The sequence below is a fragment of the Crocuta crocuta genome, unplaced genomic scaffold, assembly GCF_008692635.1.
Source record: "Crocuta crocuta isolate KB4526 unplaced genomic scaffold, BGI_CrCroc_1.0 scaffold26, whole genome shotgun sequence".
Classification (NCBI taxonomy): domain Eukaryota; kingdom Metazoa; phylum Chordata; class Mammalia; order Carnivora; family Hyaenidae; genus Crocuta; species Crocuta crocuta.
The window spans coordinates 6,910,616-6,926,555 of NW_027532249.1; the positions used below are offsets into that span (position 1 = coordinate 6,910,616).

Consider the following 15,940-nt stretch of genomic DNA (forward strand, 5'->3'; position numbering starts at 1 on the left):
AAAAAATCCAAAAATTCAACTTTAAGTTTTAAAGATCTTACTGGCTTTCTCTAGGAATTCATGAATTGGGCAGCATCCCATCAAGCAGATAGAAAGGAACTCCAATGAGCTATACAAAATGGGAGATTTTTGTAGACAGAAGGGGGCAGAGGCAAGCAAAGAGCAGATTGTTTCAGGCTAAGATCACCTTTGTTTGGGGGATGGCAGGGATCTGTCAGGCAGATTATCTCACATGTGCTCACCAGGAAATTCCAGACTGACCACCTGAGATTACATTGCTGGGAGAGGTTGAAACCATGATTAGGTTAGGTATGAACTCTTGGTTTGCTGATGTGGGGCTGAGCACAAACGACTCCATTTTGAGTTTGTCTCTTTCTTCACACTTGTAACAGTAATGTAATACCTACCATGTATTGAACATTCATTATATTCCAGAAGCTATTCTAATCCCAACAACTCAGTGGGATGTCAGTGTTACAATTACCCCATTTAAAAATCCTTGCTACATAGGAGTTGAGTATCTCATCCAAGGTCACTTAGCAACTGTGTGGGGACCCAGTTTCACAACTAGGCAAGCTGATGTGGACCCCTCCCTCCACATCATGCCACAGTCCTCTGGGGCAAGCCTGTCCTAGCATTCTCTCAGCTAGACATGACAATTCACCCCAAAATCATCGGCTTTGAAGAAATTAGACCTGGTAAATGGTAAAATAAGACAAAACAACCACCATGAAACACTCTCCAAAATGCGTTCTCTCTCTTTTGTTACTATTGCAAAATTAGTCTTGGATTGTGTTAACTTGAGATAATGCATCATCCCTTCATAGAGCATCAGTCCCAACCTCAGGGATCTTACAGTCAAGTTTAAAGTAGCACTTACCATTTAATGACTAGTCACAGCATGCTGGGCACCAAACCATGGCCTTATGCACCTTCTCGTTTCCTTTCCTGCCAGCTCTGGGTGGTACGTGTTCCCAACTCCAGCTGTATCTTAGAGTTGGCAGACTGGTTATTCCAAACTCCGTGCTCACGGACTCCCCCGCTAACCTAACTCATGTCTTTTTGGGCAAGAAAACAAAACTTTCAGGTGCCCCATTTCATTTTGTAAAGTTGATAACAGTAGGGGTGCCTGGTGGGCTTAGTTGGTTAAGCGTCTGATTGCGGCTCAGGTCATAATCTCTCGGTTTGTGAGTTTGAGCCCCGCATCATGCTCTGTGCTGATGGCTCAGAGCCTGGAGCCTGATTCAGATTCTGTGTCTCTCCCCTCTCTCTGCCCCTCCCATGCTCATGCTCTGTCTCTCTCTGTCTCTCAATAATAAACAAAATTAAAATTAAAATAAACAAGTTAAAAATTTTTAAAAATAAGTAAAGTTGATAAGAGTAGAAATATTATTTGTGTTCAGCGTGTAACTGGTAGTGGCAAGCATTCCCCAAAATTTGAGGTTGTAGGTACACAGACAAGAGCCCTTATTATACCCAAACTGGTAGGAGACTGGGCAACCCAGCAAGGTGTTACAGACCTGTCCTCACTGACATGGCATGACTCACTTTGTCCTACAGAACCTATTGTCCACTAAGCTCTGTTCATCCTTCAAGCAATTTGGCTTTCACCTCCCTTCAAACAAATAGTTTGATCTAATAGAGACATAGTTAACTGAATTCAAAAGCCATAGACAGCATAAAGCCTCCTGAGTTCAAGTGTGCAAGATATAGCTGGAGCTCCTTACCTTTCATTGTAACCTACAGACCATTGTATTTCCTTTTTATTTTTTTATGTTTTATTTATTTCTGAGAGAGAGAGACAGTGTGAGCAGGGGAGGGTCAGAAAGAGAGGGAGACACAGACACCGAAACAGGCTCCAGGCTCTGAGCTAGCTGTCCCCACAGAGCCCGACGCAGGGCTTGAACCCACAAACCATGAGATCATGACCTGAGCCAAAGTCGGACGCTCAACCGTCTGAGCCACCCAGGCGCCCCCAGACCATTATATTTCTTGAACTGACTGAAGGCTCCTGTCTACCAGGGCCCGGAACCATGAGACACAGTGTACCGAGGAACCCCAGCACTGGTCAGTGCTGGCAGCCACACATTACATGTATTTCCAAGGGGAACCCTCAGCTCCCAAGACAGTTTGCTTCCAAAATTACAGTGTGGAAAATTTTCTTGCTTGGGAGCACAGTGCTTCTTTTACATTTTTAATGCCTTCAGCTTTTATTTGTGAATCACAGGAATCTACTCACCATCACTCGACATCTCTGCACCTCCAAACTATAAGACTCATTAATTGTGTCTTCTCAGAGTCCTGTACATTTTGGAAACTATACATGATTGATTTACCCAGGGCATCGGTTCTGAGATACAGATGTGATTTTTTTTAAGTCCACGCTATTTCAGCAAAAACAACCAATTGATGGATGCAGTGATTCTTTTCCAGAATAAAGCCAAGCTTTGGCTCACGTCTTAATCCCCATGAGCACATAGCTTTAACCCCTTGTTTCCCGGGAAAGCCCTCAGTGACTGTGTGGCTTTGACTGCAGACTTGTTCTGGGGTGCTTCTGCCGTGGGTTTTCAGGGCTGGAATTTGGTTCATGCTTCTTGTCCAATCTGACACCTTCATTAAAGAACACTCACATTTGTAAACACACTGGCTTTTCAAAGAAGGTGTGAAGTTTCCCTTCAGAACTGGCAGCCGTACTTCCAGTTGGCTGAACTCCACGGAGGCAGATAACCTATTTACATACTAAAAAGGTCAGTGTTGGACAATCAGCTTTTAGAGATGAATTTGCTGCTGTTTCCAACTGGAGCATAAGAATTTGGGAGAAGTCCGCAATTTTGCTGTCTCTTTATCTGTGCAGACAGCAAGCATTGGTAACTATGTAGGATGTCTGTGCTGAGCAGTCAGGGTGGTGATGGATGGGCTTCTTCCTAGTCTGGAAGCTCTGATTACTAACGGGTATGTGACCGTGTGACCATGCACAGTGCAGGTCAGCCTCACCTACTAAAAACTGTAATTAATTTGAGGTAGAAATATTTGCATAATAGCTTTTCAGCCTCTGTTAGCAAAACACGAACCATCATAATAGACTTTAAATTATGCGGCTACTGCTTACTTAAATTGTCATTTGCATTGGGAAAGGTAGACTTTAAGAAGGCTCAAAGCATCTTGTGTGTGCGGTCTTTCTTTCTAAAGTGTTTTAAAATAGCCACAGCTTTTTTTTGCTGCTGTGTGTTGAAAGTATCTTTTAAAATGATGTAAAGGCACGAATGTTCTCCAAAACCTCTGTGATGTGTTTGTTCCTCATCGATTTATCAATTCAAAGCAAATAATTAGGGAGTTGAGATCTCTGGCTCCATCTAAATGTGGGGATGGGACATAAGAGTAAAGTCATTCCTGAAGGTGGAACCCTACTCCCATAAGCCTGGGGAGAAGTAAGAGGCGAAAGTGAGGTCTTACCCGTTAACATAATCTTGAGCAAGTCGCCCTTCATGTCCCAGAACCGTGGCTCACTCAGAGTGTTTCCTCTGAAGAGAGAGCACCCATTTAAGAGTGCCTGCACCAGACCATTCACATCTCTGTGCGGCTGCTTTGCACACGTCCCAAGAGGCCATCGCATCTTGCTGGGAGCTATCTCGGCAGCTGCCACCCAGATTCTCCCAGGGACCCCGAGCTGCATCCCATGTTGAGTGTCCCCCAGGGGACCTATGAAGCCAGCTGTGAACCAGGGCTCATTGTGTCTTTGGAGACACAGGAGGCAGCTTCCAGGAAGACGTCGCTGTTGTGCACACGTATCCCCGAGGGGGCGGGGCGCAGGGCCAGTCTGTAACAGCGCTCTTTGCAGCTCTGTGCTTCCTCTGACTCCTGATATAGGGAGAGAGAAGCCGGTGGCAGTAGCAGGCTCACTCTTCGTTGGCATCAAACAGTGTCTCGTAGAGATGATTTGACCTTGCTTAGCGAATAGCCAGAGTCACCTGGGCCTTATATAACATCCATTTCTCATGACAGTTGTCTTCCAACAGAACAGCCACATGGGCCGTACTTGGGGACTCCTCCCCGTGGTAATGCCTAGCAACCAGAACGCCAGGGTTCCCACCGAGCCTGCACTTCCCCTACCCTGTTTCCGGCCCCCTGGGAGGAAGAGCTGACCCAGGCGGTGCTCCCTAATTTGCATTGCATGTGGCTCACTCCCCCCCCACCTCTCTTCCAGAATATTCCGCTGAGCAGACGCAGCAGGCGCTGCACCAGTCCGTCTTCATGTCCTCCTTGTCAGCCCACCCTTTCCGGGACCTTCCTCTCGGCAGGGAGCAGCACTGCAAGTTGCTTCCAGGTGTGGCCAACATCCAGGCAGGCGAGGTGGCCCGGTGGACGGTGGATGAGGTGAGTGGGACTGCTTTGGGGCCCCGGAGGGACGTGCCCTGCTACTGAGGGGTCCTCTTGGGCGCTGAACCCCCTGCATCAAGGTGAAGATCCGCACTTAAGGGAGAAGGCGGGCATGATTGGGAGGATATTAGGAAAGCCCGGCTGGTTTTGGCCTCCTCTCCCCTCCATATCCAGAACTACCCCTGGTCCCTGTCACCGTCGGCCCTGAGCCAGTTTCAGCAGAGATCCCAAGCCTCCAGTGCCACATCACAGATTTACTTCCGGGAAGCACTCAAGCTAAGCATCTTAGCTAGTACCCCAGCAGCCCCTGGCGTAAGCGGCACCCTGTCTGGGGGACTCCCACCCCCGGGCCATTCTGTCCTGTGCTGAGGGGGCAGCTGGAGGGCCCCAGAGGATCCCCTTGTGCTTATTACTGAGCAGCTCTGTGCTGCCCACTTGTCTGCTTGAAGCCACAGATGATCGGTTAGCCTCAGGTTTGCTTTTAAAGTGAATTAGATCACAACATTGCCTAAGATGCGGTACACGTGGGAAAATTGATCCAACTTTAATATAAAGGTTCCTTACAATGCTGGTTTTTGATGAGGATCAGGTAAGTCTCATTGCTTGCTGTAATGCTGTAGGAGTGCCTCACGTGTAAAGCAGTTTTCTTTTAAGGAAGACACTCTCTGACATTTCTTTTAATAGTAGTATTTCCACTAGTCAGGCCTTAATTAATTTTTTTAAATGAAGGAAACCCCTGGGTCTGAGGACAAGCTCATGGTGGAGCCAGAGTGAAATCAGTCCCAGGATGTTCACTGAGCTCTCTCTGCCATCAGCTCGACTTAACCTTGGCTTCAGCCTCCGTTTGCAGCCAGGACGAGGAGCAGGCCGCAAGGGCCATGCGGAGGCTGGAGGTTTGGGGCAACGCTGCTCCCTCCGCCTCCTCCCTGGGACCTCACAAAACCTGCCTGGAGCGGTGGGGCGGACGTCTTTCCCCAGCACACCCGCTGCCCCACCTCTCCTTCCCAGCCCTCCAGCGGTGAGGAGAGCTGACTGAATATGCCAGCCGGGGGCGACTAAATGTGATCCCCTGCCCCCCTGCCCCTTGTCGATGAACTTTTACTGGTTTTCAAAGCGTGCAGCAGCTTCCTGACCAAGCCAACTCAGTTGTGCACAACTCTGGCCTTGTAACAGCCCCGCACACAATGGGGAGCTCCACAGGGCAACCCCTGATTCCTGACTTTCAAGCCATTCACTCAGTTTTAAGTTGGACTGACAGTGGCTTGTCTTCCCTCATCTCATCTCCATCGTGCTGAGACAGATAATCTGACGTCTTACCCACCAAGCACTGTGCAGACCTGGGGCGCAGACAGGAGGGCCCTGGGATGCGGAAGGTGCTCCAGGTGTGCAGCCGGGCACTGGCAGCACGAGCCACCTGAGGTTTTCATGCAGAAAGTAACCTATGAAGATGTTGCTTTGGGAGCATGAGAATCGCACCCACCTGCAGAAGGAGTAAGCGCGAGAAGCGGCAGAGGAGAGGGACCGACCAGGAGGCACCACCACGCTCCTGGTGTAGAATCTTCTGGGCCCGTACCAGGCGCCACCATGGGAAAAACCACCCAGAGTCAGCAGACATTTTAAAGTCAAAAGCCGTAACACAGCATGGTGAAATAGATCCGATATTGAAGATGAAGTGAAATGAGCCAAATGTGATTCCCTTTGCAGACTCGACACCACATGGTTTAGGACTTGGGATGGTGGCATGTGAGCTACAGGGTTCATAGAGCTCACCTGAGAGAATGGGAGAGTAGTGGTGTCATCAAATGAAATGAAACTTTGGGGAAAGACCCAGTTTGAAGGCAGGGGCATAAAATGGTGAATTTAATCTGGGAGGTTTTGAGTGAGAGGTCCCTGCGGATTACATTACAGCAGAGGATGTGCCACAACCATTCCCAGGGGCAGAAACACTGGATGAGGTGTCATTAATGGATGGGGGGCACTGAGGAAGCCCTCACCGAGGACATGATCGTCCAAGGAGAGCCGTCGAAGATGGAGGTCAGCGGGGACCGCGGTGGTGGAAACAGTCCACGGAAGAGAAGTGTCAGAGGAGGCAGGTAGCAAGTGTTCCATTCAGCAGGGCACACACGGCAGATGTAGCTCGGGGTCTGGCCGGGGCTGTGGAATCGGGCTTCGGAGAAGCTGGAAAAATGTGTACAATATGTGTATTTCTTGTCCTTAAGAGGAGGGCCAGAGCTTTTATTAACGTCTCAAGAGGACCGTTGTCCAAAGAGAACAGAACCTCAGTTTTAGGAAAATTAAGTAGTGACTGGGAAGCTTGGGGGACCTCTGACCCGAAGAGTCCCAAGTCTGGCACTGAAGGAAGTGAGGGATTAGAGGCAGTAGTGGTCACAGTGCAGGTCTCACTGGGACAGGGAACCCTCGGAAGGGAGGGACTTGCCATGGGGGAGACTGAAGGTGCCATTGATGATTATTAGGTGGGAGAGGTCACAGTTCCCGAGTTCTCTGTAATGGATATACATGGAACCCCAGGCTTCTATTGCTGCAAGAGGCCTTAGAACTTTCTACATTAAAAATAAAACCATCTGTAAGCCTGTCTTCATAGAGTGGTCCTGTCATAATGCTTCTGTACCTGTGACTTCCCTCAGGGATGCGTTCCAGAGAAACCAGTTGGCTTACTCCCTAATGTATAACATATCATAGTCTTGAAATCTCCCCAACTAGCTGCCCATGAGGACAAGAACCACATCCTAAATTTCTTTCTGTATTCTCACACTCTTGTAGCATGTTTCCTAGAACAAAATAGGGCCTCACGAAGAATCTTGGATGGACTGAGAGTGGGCTTTGGGACAGTTCTATTTGTATCTTTGAAAATCAGGCAGCCCTCAGATGGGGGTTCACTTCGGGGGCATTCCAGTGAGCTCCAACAATAGACTTTGTGACTATTTTAGACACCACATTAGAAGTGGGAATAGAGCAGTAAAGATTTGGAAAGGCAGTACAGGCCAAGAGGGGACAAAGGGGGGAGGGGGTGCTGTCCTTCTGTGTTATGTTCTCATCAGCAGAGTATTGGAGAGGAACCATGGGACCCCAACACAGAATACATGGGAAACCTACTTGTTATGGTCGGTGTAACATGGATTTCTGACTGTGGGCCATGGCAATGTTCTATAAAAGAGTCTAAGCGCTTAAGAGTAGGAATTATATTTTTGTATGTCTTTATGTCATTGTAGTAAAGTATCTTGCCTAGAGTCAGTGTCTGACAAAGGTGTGAGTGAGTGAATTAGTGGGGATGTGGATTTTGTGCACAACCCTCCTGCCAGGTGTGTGTGTGGGCACGGGAGGGCAGGAGGTGACGTCGTAGGCACTTTAGAGCCACCACTGTGGCTAATGTATGCTTGGTGCACATATGGGTACTTTTATTCCTTATGTGCAAAAATGCTTTTTAAAGCAGTGCATATAAATCGCCATAGCCTCAACCAAGTGCTCCCTAAACGTCCATTAACTTTAAAAGATGGCGGTCGCTTTAAAAGCAATCTTTACACAGGGGGAGTGTTTGGAAAAATCCAGGAGACTGCTAACTAAGCATCACAGCCTTATACAATCAGGCCCTTAAAAAAGGGCAAATAACAGATTCCACTGTTAAAAAATGAGACCCGGGCTGGAAAGACGGTCCCCAGTGGACTTGGAGCCAGTGCAGTCAGGCACACAGCTACGGGCTCAGCAAGACAGAGAACACCGCCGTTCGGAAAGATTTAAGGGAGCAGCAGCCCCATGGAAGGAAACAGGCCTGCTGCGCTCCGAGAGGATGCCAGGAAAAGTAGGTCGCTGGGGGAAGTAAGTCGGGGAAAGGAATGGGCTCAGCTGAGAGCGGGCATGGGGTCATCTTTCTTAGTCTTTCCCAACTGCTATGCCATCCACAGAATCAACCTACTCACTGTCCTTCCAAAACAAAGCCGGGCTTTAGCTTGGGACACTTCGCTCCTGAGAACAAGGAATGAGGTTCCTTGAGGAACAAGAATGAGGTTCCTTGGGGAACCAGGCACAATCAGCCTCCACACCCGGTGGGCTTCCTGGGGTCAAGGCAGGGGGTGGCCGCCCCCAGGCTCCAGCAATAGCGCCTTCACCTTAGAGAAGCAGCTGCGTCCCCACAGCCATCTTGGGTGCAAGCAAATAGGTGGTAGTTTCCCGTTTCATGGAGTTCGCGCTCATCTGAATATTTCCCCTTGCCACAAGCTCAAATAGGTCAACAAAGTTTTAAGGGGAGAATGTGAGGAAAAGCTTCTGAGAGTGCTCTGTGGTGTGTGTGAGAGCTCGCCACTTTACATTTCAAGTTGGGAGCAAAATGGGCTTTCTATTAAAGCTCAAAATATAATTTATTCTTAGAGGGAATAAATACTGACTAACAGTACTGAATAATGACACTGAATAATGATCAAGGCCTTTGGATATTTTTAAATTCTGACCAGAAAAGTCGGCCTCAGTAGATTTCATGGAACTGGTTTTTGACTTTGGAAAAGGACAGATTGAATAGAATCAGAATCTCTTTCCAAAGACGCAGAGGGTTTCAGACACGTGGTAAGGCAGTGGCGACATGGCCAAGGCCGCCAGAGGCTGGAGGGAGGGAGGGAGGGAGGGCGAGGCGGTGCTGGGGCCCCACTGAGGGCCACTCGGCCTCCCCTTTGCTCCTCGTTGCTCCGACAAGTTATTTATTCCTATTTAAAAAGTCCAGTCTACCTTTTTTAAAAAATATTTTTAAAACATTTGTTTGTTTTTTGAGACAGAGAGAGTGTGAGCAGAGGAAGGGCAGAGGGAGAGGGAGACACAGAATCTGAAGCAGGCTTCAGTCTCTGAGCTGTCAGCACAGAGCCGGACACAGGGCTCGAACTCACGAGCTATGAGATCACGACCTGAGCCGAAGTTGGACGCTCAACCGACTGACCCACCCAGGCGCCCCTCCAGACTACCTTTGACACAGACAGTGATGCTTGGCTAACAATGCCGAGAAGGGGGGATGTGATTCTTTTTCTATTTTCCCAGCAAAGGACATTTTAACCAATGCAAACCATCAAAGCAGCACACAATACTTCCACCATAAACAGAAGTTCCTGGAACTTGTGGATTATAAAGACCTAGCTCAAAGCACTCCACTCTGTGGGGAGCCCAGGCTCCCTGCTGCCCACAGGGCTTTCCCACAGGAGCTGGTGGCGGAGATACAACAAAATGGGTATCTGTCGCTAACTCCTACTCCTGCTTCTTTATTTTTAATGTTCCTGCTTTGACATTCTGCCCCTTTCCTTGTGGAAGAGCCATGTCAGGAAAAACCTTCCTTTAGAGCCATGGCTTTTTTTTTTTTTTTTAAGTTTATTTATGTATTTGGGGATGGGGAGAGAGAGCAGGGGAGGGACAGAGGGAGGAAGAGAGAGAGTCCCAAGCAGGCTCTGCACTGTCAGTGCAGAGCCCAATGAGGGGTTCGAACTCAGGAACCATGAGATCATGACCTGAGCTGAAACCAGGAGTCAGAGGCTTCACTGACTGAGCCCCCCAGGCAGCACTAGAGCCGTGGCTTTTAACCAGGTACATGTGGGCCCTCTCTGGTTGTCACAGCGCGGGGGTGAGCATGCACCTGGCACCTGAATGGCCATTCCCTGCCGGTGAGTAGCACCGGCCTGGACAAACGTGCTGCCAACACTTTTCCTGGACTCTGCTTTGCCTCCTTGTGCCCCACGCCCAGGCTGTGGGCAGACCTCGGGACGGCACCTGCGCGGTGCTGCCAACCTCAGCACTGCACTCTGCCCTCCAGGCCCTGGGCAACCCCCCCTCCCCCCACCTCGGCGACGTCCAGCCCAGTCCATGCAGCACGGCCAGAGCCTCTCTCCAGTCTTCCCTTGTGCCGGGGCCCACAGCCCACCCTGCAGATGACAACCAAGAGGGGAATCGAAAATGCATGCCCCGCGCTTGGGGCCCATCCAGCTTGATCAATTCGCAGTGTCTGCGGCCTGAGCCTGGCCATCATTCCTGTTGGAAGCTCTCCGGGCAATGCAAAGGTGTGGTCCCGAGGGAGAACCACCGCCCCAGGGGCCCCTGCAGCTGGCACTACAAGTGNTCCGTGTCTCCCCTTCTACTTGGCGTCTCCAGCCAAACTGGACTCCTCACCTCCAAGGACATACGGACATGCCTCCAGCTTTCGGCCTTGACTCTGAGGCTCCGTGCCAAGAAGGTGTTCTCCACTCGCCCACCCCAAATCGCCCCGGGTGGAGACACTGCCACCCAAGTGCCTGTCTCTACTTCCACCTCTCTCGTGATGCCTCTCCTGAGTCCCCATCTGAGATGCCATCTGTCCCTGCTAGGAGCCTTTAGCCTTTCCGCCTCTCCTTGGGAACTTAGCACATTTGAGCAAGTATCCATGTGAGTAGTAAGCTGTCCTTACGATTTTCCATCTATCCTTCCACCTCTGAGGAAACGGTAAACTCACTGGAAGGTCACGCTGGACCTGCTCACTGGGCCCGCCCTCCTAGCACCAGCAGAGGCCTCACGTGTAGCTGCGGTCGGGGTGTACTTGGCCAGACGGCGGCCCAGGAACCAAGAGCCCTATGCCCACCTCACGGTGTCCCAGGCCCCACAAACTTTCTGTGAGCCCCTGCTGTCACCTGTCCCGTCACCATGTCCCTGCAGCTTGACCAGAAGCATTCCAGGGCTTTCCTCAGCTCCATGCTTCTTTATCCACCTAAGAAGAGTGAATCATATTAACTCAACAGAGAGGCTCAGCTTCCTGACCGAGTGGAGCACCGGGCGCTCCGGTGAGGCAGCTCAGAACCCGATTGTCCCCCAGGTGCTCCTAGGGCTTGACGATACCATTGTGTGGCAGCATGCTGGCTGGTTTGGGAAGTTTTTTTTTTTTTTTTTTAATCCTCATCATCCTGCTCTTTGGAAGGATGACTGTAAATGACTCATAATAAAATATACTTGCGGCATCAGAGGTGAGTAAAGCAGACGCCAACATGCTGATTGCCCTAAAAAAGATGTTCTGAAATCTACACATTAGATTAAATATAGCCATGAGTCAAGGGTGTGCATACAGGTGTCAGGCCCCGGGATCACCCTGTGGGTGTTGGTCCCTGGCCACTCTGTAAGGTGGAAATCACCAATGCCATGTTTTCTTCTGCGAAGTGTGGGGAGGGTCAGTGTCCACTGCCATCTCCCTGCAGGGGGAGGGGCACTCCTAGGGCTCCTGGGTTATAGACCGTGCTGATACAAGGCCCTGAGCTCGCTGTCTCCTTGTGGGCCTTGTCCATCAGCTGGGGAGAGAAGGGTTGAGTGCACACAATTCAGTTCGCACAAGACAGCCAAAAATTGAAAACAGAAAGCAAGACCATTCCTCTTACACACCTTCTCTCCCAGGTTTCATTCCTATTGCCTTCTGGTGTGCCTTTCATCCTGTGCCGGAACTTGCCAGAAGTGGCCAGAATCCACTTGTCATTTTGGTCATTGAGAGTCTACACTTTATGATGTTTGGTCGCTCAGCTCCCTAAAAGCACGAATTGGAAACACTCAGTAGCTTCCTGTGCTCATAGCCAGGTCATTGTAGGGTCTGTCTAATTACAAAGAACTGGGGGCATATGTGGCTGGGGACGGAGAGGAAAAGAGTGGGAGATGAAGTTGAAGAGAGTGATTGGCTTTGGAGTCCGAAAACCTGAGTTCCAAAACCATCCCTGGTACTTCCCAGCCATGTATGACCCCCAATAAATCGGTAAACCTCCTTGGGCTTCAGCCTTATTGTCAGTGAGGAGGGAATTCACTCGGCATAGATCCCTTGAGTCCCTGTGGTTGGCTGGGCACAGGTGAGACTCAGATGGGGCCTCAGGGCTGCCCAAGGACCAGGGGGTCAGATGGGAGCAGGTTCCAGAATGCCAGCCCTGCACAAAAGGACGCTGTCATTGTCATCGTAACTATAACCTGATGTAGGTCAGCCTGGAAATAAGAGGCTAGAAGTAGATAGTGGGGGGGAGGCTGGTCTAACTTCTGATCCAGCAAATGCTAATGTGACTTGATAGTTACTATTTAAATCCTGAGCATTTGAGGGATTTGAAGTATATTTTACTCAAACGTTGAATTACTACAACCCAAGAAATTATTTCAGGTGCATGTTTTAAGTCAGGCTTTTCATCTTGCACTGTAGGTGGCTGAGTTTGTACAGTCTCTTCTGGGCTGTGAAGATCATGCCAAGTGCTTCAAGAAAGAGGTAAGAAATGCACAAATTAAAGGTATTTCCATACTTCTGGACCCAGAAGTGCTTTGTTTTCATTTCCTTCCATGTAAATCAGAGCAGGCTGGGTAGGCAGGAGAACGAGGTCCGGGCAGGGAAGAGCCCAGAGGTGCTTTGTCACAGAATGCTGTGGCGTGTGGCCCATACCGTGTGCTCATGAGGTACACTTGTGGGAAGAATAAATGAACATGTCAGTTACTTCATTCTTACGTGTGTCATCAAGGCCCTAGCATGATGACTTTAGGTCCCACTGAGGACAGGAAGGACTCCCGCCACGAGCCTGCTCCCAGGGTGGGGAGGGTATTTGTCTGCTCCAAGGTGAGAGCGGGACCTTCCTGGACATCCCCACTCTGCACCTGCTCAAAAAGAATAAAGAGAAGCCGCAAAATCCTTCCATGAGGTTTCTGCTTATTACCGCCTGTTGGATGGGAATGTACCCAAACTGCTAATGTTGGTCTTGGAATTAGGAGCCACAGCTCTAGGGGGCCTAGTGGAGACCAGCGACAGAATAGTGCAGATGTGGTGGTTATTGTTGGGCCGTCGAGGGTCCTCACAACACCCTTTGAAGGAGCTGAGGCACAACAAGAAAAGGGCAGGCAGGTCCCAGGCCTGTCTAGCTGATTCCAGAGCTGCCGTCATCGCTCCAGAAGTCTCCAGGAAATCTACACTCCTAGAGACTACAGCGTGTAGGACACACGCCACCTCCTTAGAGTCAGGGTGTGCATAGACCGGGGAAAATACTCTCAGTCCTGGACCCCTCAGAGCCCGGCCTCTCCAGGGAACTCTGCATCAGGGCCAGTATGGTAGCAGTGTGCGTAGCCACCAGTGGCAACAGGAGCTTCACCTGCTCTCCCCTGTGCCCAGCGGGGCTCGGGTGTGATTGGCCTGGCCTTGCACGTGGGGGCCGCCCCCTGCATTAAGCAACAACCAAGACCCGCCTTGTCCACAGGTCTAGTTGCAGGTCAGGTTGCTCCAGCCTGGTTCTAATGACCGGCAGTCCCCTGGTGGGCGGATCACTTAGCCTGTCTCATCCCTCTTCTAGAAACACAGACTTCCTTCAGGAGGCTTTTAAAGATTAGGATTCACGGGTTTCAGTGCCTAGCAAAGTTATCCAGGTAGTTCTCTAAATGGACGGTTCTTCAACAGACGGTATCGTAAATGCACAGGAAGCCTGTTAACACTGTCTTAACACTTTCAAACTTTAGCCTGTCACTTCCATTTAAAACTTTAATTCAAACCTGGGGTCCCTGGGGGATCCCTACTTCCTCCGTGAGAAATTGACACTGAGGCTTTGCACCATTACTTAAAATGGGTTAGAACCAGTGCTAGGTTCAGGGAAGGGCGTTAGCACAGGAAACCCTTTCATTCTGTCTTCCCGGTTCTAGAGCCAGCAACCTTTCTGAGCCAGTTTGGGTAAGTAGGTGATGTGGGTGTAGGTCACACCCACAGTCCCTCAGACTCAAACTCTGAGAGCACACCCCGCTCTGCTGTGGGAAAGGGCTGCATGGTGGTCACACACTATCCTATGAATCCTGGAAAAGTTAGTCCATGTCAGACCACAATATGTTTTAAAAGTGAATAAATAAAACTTTTATTTTGTGTGTATTTATGCTGATAGCATTTATTGTAAAACTTTTTAACGCAGAGGAGTTCAGAGGAGAAATCAAAAGTCAAACCACTATTCTACCAGCCAAATCTAACTTTGCTTCCCATTTCGTATAAAGTCTTCAAATATTTTCATTATGTTTATGTATACAGGTGGTCCTGCGCATTTAATTTTACAGACTGAAGCTAAAATCTTTCTGTATCATCATGTCATGCTTTGTCGCTTAGCAATTGATGAAAACTTTGCTAAATCATTAAGTGTTTCATTGAGACATGAATTTCAGTGACTGCCTGGTCCCCCAGCAGAGGCGATACCATAATCTATTTACTTCTGCCATTTTTGAAATGCTGGGCTGTTTTCAATAAATAACACTAGAGTGTACGCGTTGCGCTCTGTTCTCTTGGGAAAAATTTCTAGAAATTTACTCGGTGAATGAAAGTAGGCTCGTTTTGAGGGTCGTGATACAAATTGAGGCGAAGTGTTTTTAAACATAACAATAGAAATTTAACCTGGGAACCATGAGTGTATCTTGAATTCATATTTAACAGAGTGTCTGGGGACGGCGCGGAGTTGGGCAGAGGTTGGGACTGCGTGGGAGAGGGTGCCGTCTTTCTTGGCTGTTCGAGAGCTCTGCCCAGAGGCCGCCACCGTTGGGCATCACACAGCTCCACACCCAGAAGTTCCCAGGGGGTAAACCATGTTTATTTACTTGCAGCAGATTGATGGCAAGGCCTTCCTGCTCCTGACACAGACGGACATTGTCAAGGTGATGAAGATCAAGCTGGGTCCAGCGCTGAAGATTTATAATTCTATCCTCATGTTCAGGAATTCCCAGGACCTCACTGAAGAAGATTCTCTCTCAGGCCAAGAAGCCAGAGGATAAATGCCACCTGAAGCACCACGGCACCAGGGCCTGTTCTCTCAGCAATAAAATTGGCCCACATTAATCGATTTTAATATCCCAATAGTCATACCCGTATTTAACTTGAACCTTTAAAGTGGCTCTGGGTTTACATGTTCAGAGGGTTTTGATGGCTGATCCAATGCCAACAATGCAGAGGCCCATGTGTAGTTTGGGAGCGTCTTTACCTTCCATGGGGTCCTTTCAGCCCTGATGCGGTGCAGCGATCAGACCCACCTTTGGCTTTCTCCTTCACCGCTTCCCATTTTTCAAGCGTAAAACTCTCAAGCACTAGAATATAAAGAAAAACAGCATTCCCAAATACATGGTGAATGTTCCCACCAGAACAGCTGAGCTTGGCCCAGATTTGCCATCTGGGGGCAGGGAGTCCAAGAGACAGAGGCCTGGTGCTTTAAAAAGACTTCATGTGGGATTTTTGTGTGCTTTACTCAGGAAAGTGTGAATCTTTTAAGAAAATAATAATAATAATAAGCACATGTTTTCATGATTCATTAATTCTCCTTTCTGTTACATGAACCGTTTCTTGTTTGCACCTCAGGGGTCTCCCGCAAGGTGCCCAGGAGCACAGCAGGCTGCCTGGGCATCAAGCAGAAGCTGATCAGACCATCCCAAGGACCCACCCCCGCTAGCAGTGCGTGGAGGGCTCTCTTTGGGGGCCCAGGATGACCCGTCCTGCCACTGACACAGGCTGAGGGGCCAGCCAGCCACCCGCACCGAACCCTCCCAGCCTCCATTCCGAGGAAGCCCCGGGAGGATTGGCCCTGCTCTCTGT

At 49.5% G+C, this 15,940-nt stretch overlaps 1 protein-coding gene across 4 annotated transcripts in view; it reads left to right on the top strand.

Annotated features, from left to right (window-relative positions):
- The window catches only part of L3MBTL4 (L3MBTL histone methyl-lysine binding protein 4), a 416,667-nt gene extending 401,023 nt beyond the window's left edge, over positions 1-15,644 (top strand). For 2 of the 4 annotated variants that reach the window (XM_077778214.1, XM_077778216.1), the window contains 3 exons: positions 4,205-4,374; positions 12,554-12,616; positions 14,962-15,644. In XM_077778214.1, coding sequence (XP_077634340.1) covers positions 4,205-4,374; positions 12,554-12,616; positions 14,962-15,129 — 401 coding nt within the window. In that variant the 3' untranslated portion in view covers positions 15,130-15,644. Of the gene's footprint in view, positions 1-4,204; positions 4,375-6,312; positions 6,376-12,553; positions 12,617-14,961 lie in introns of those variants that run through there. The other 2 variants (XM_077778215.1, XM_077778217.1) reach the window with 2 other exon arrangements.
- The last annotated feature ends 296 nt before the right edge of the window (positions 15,645-15,940 follow it).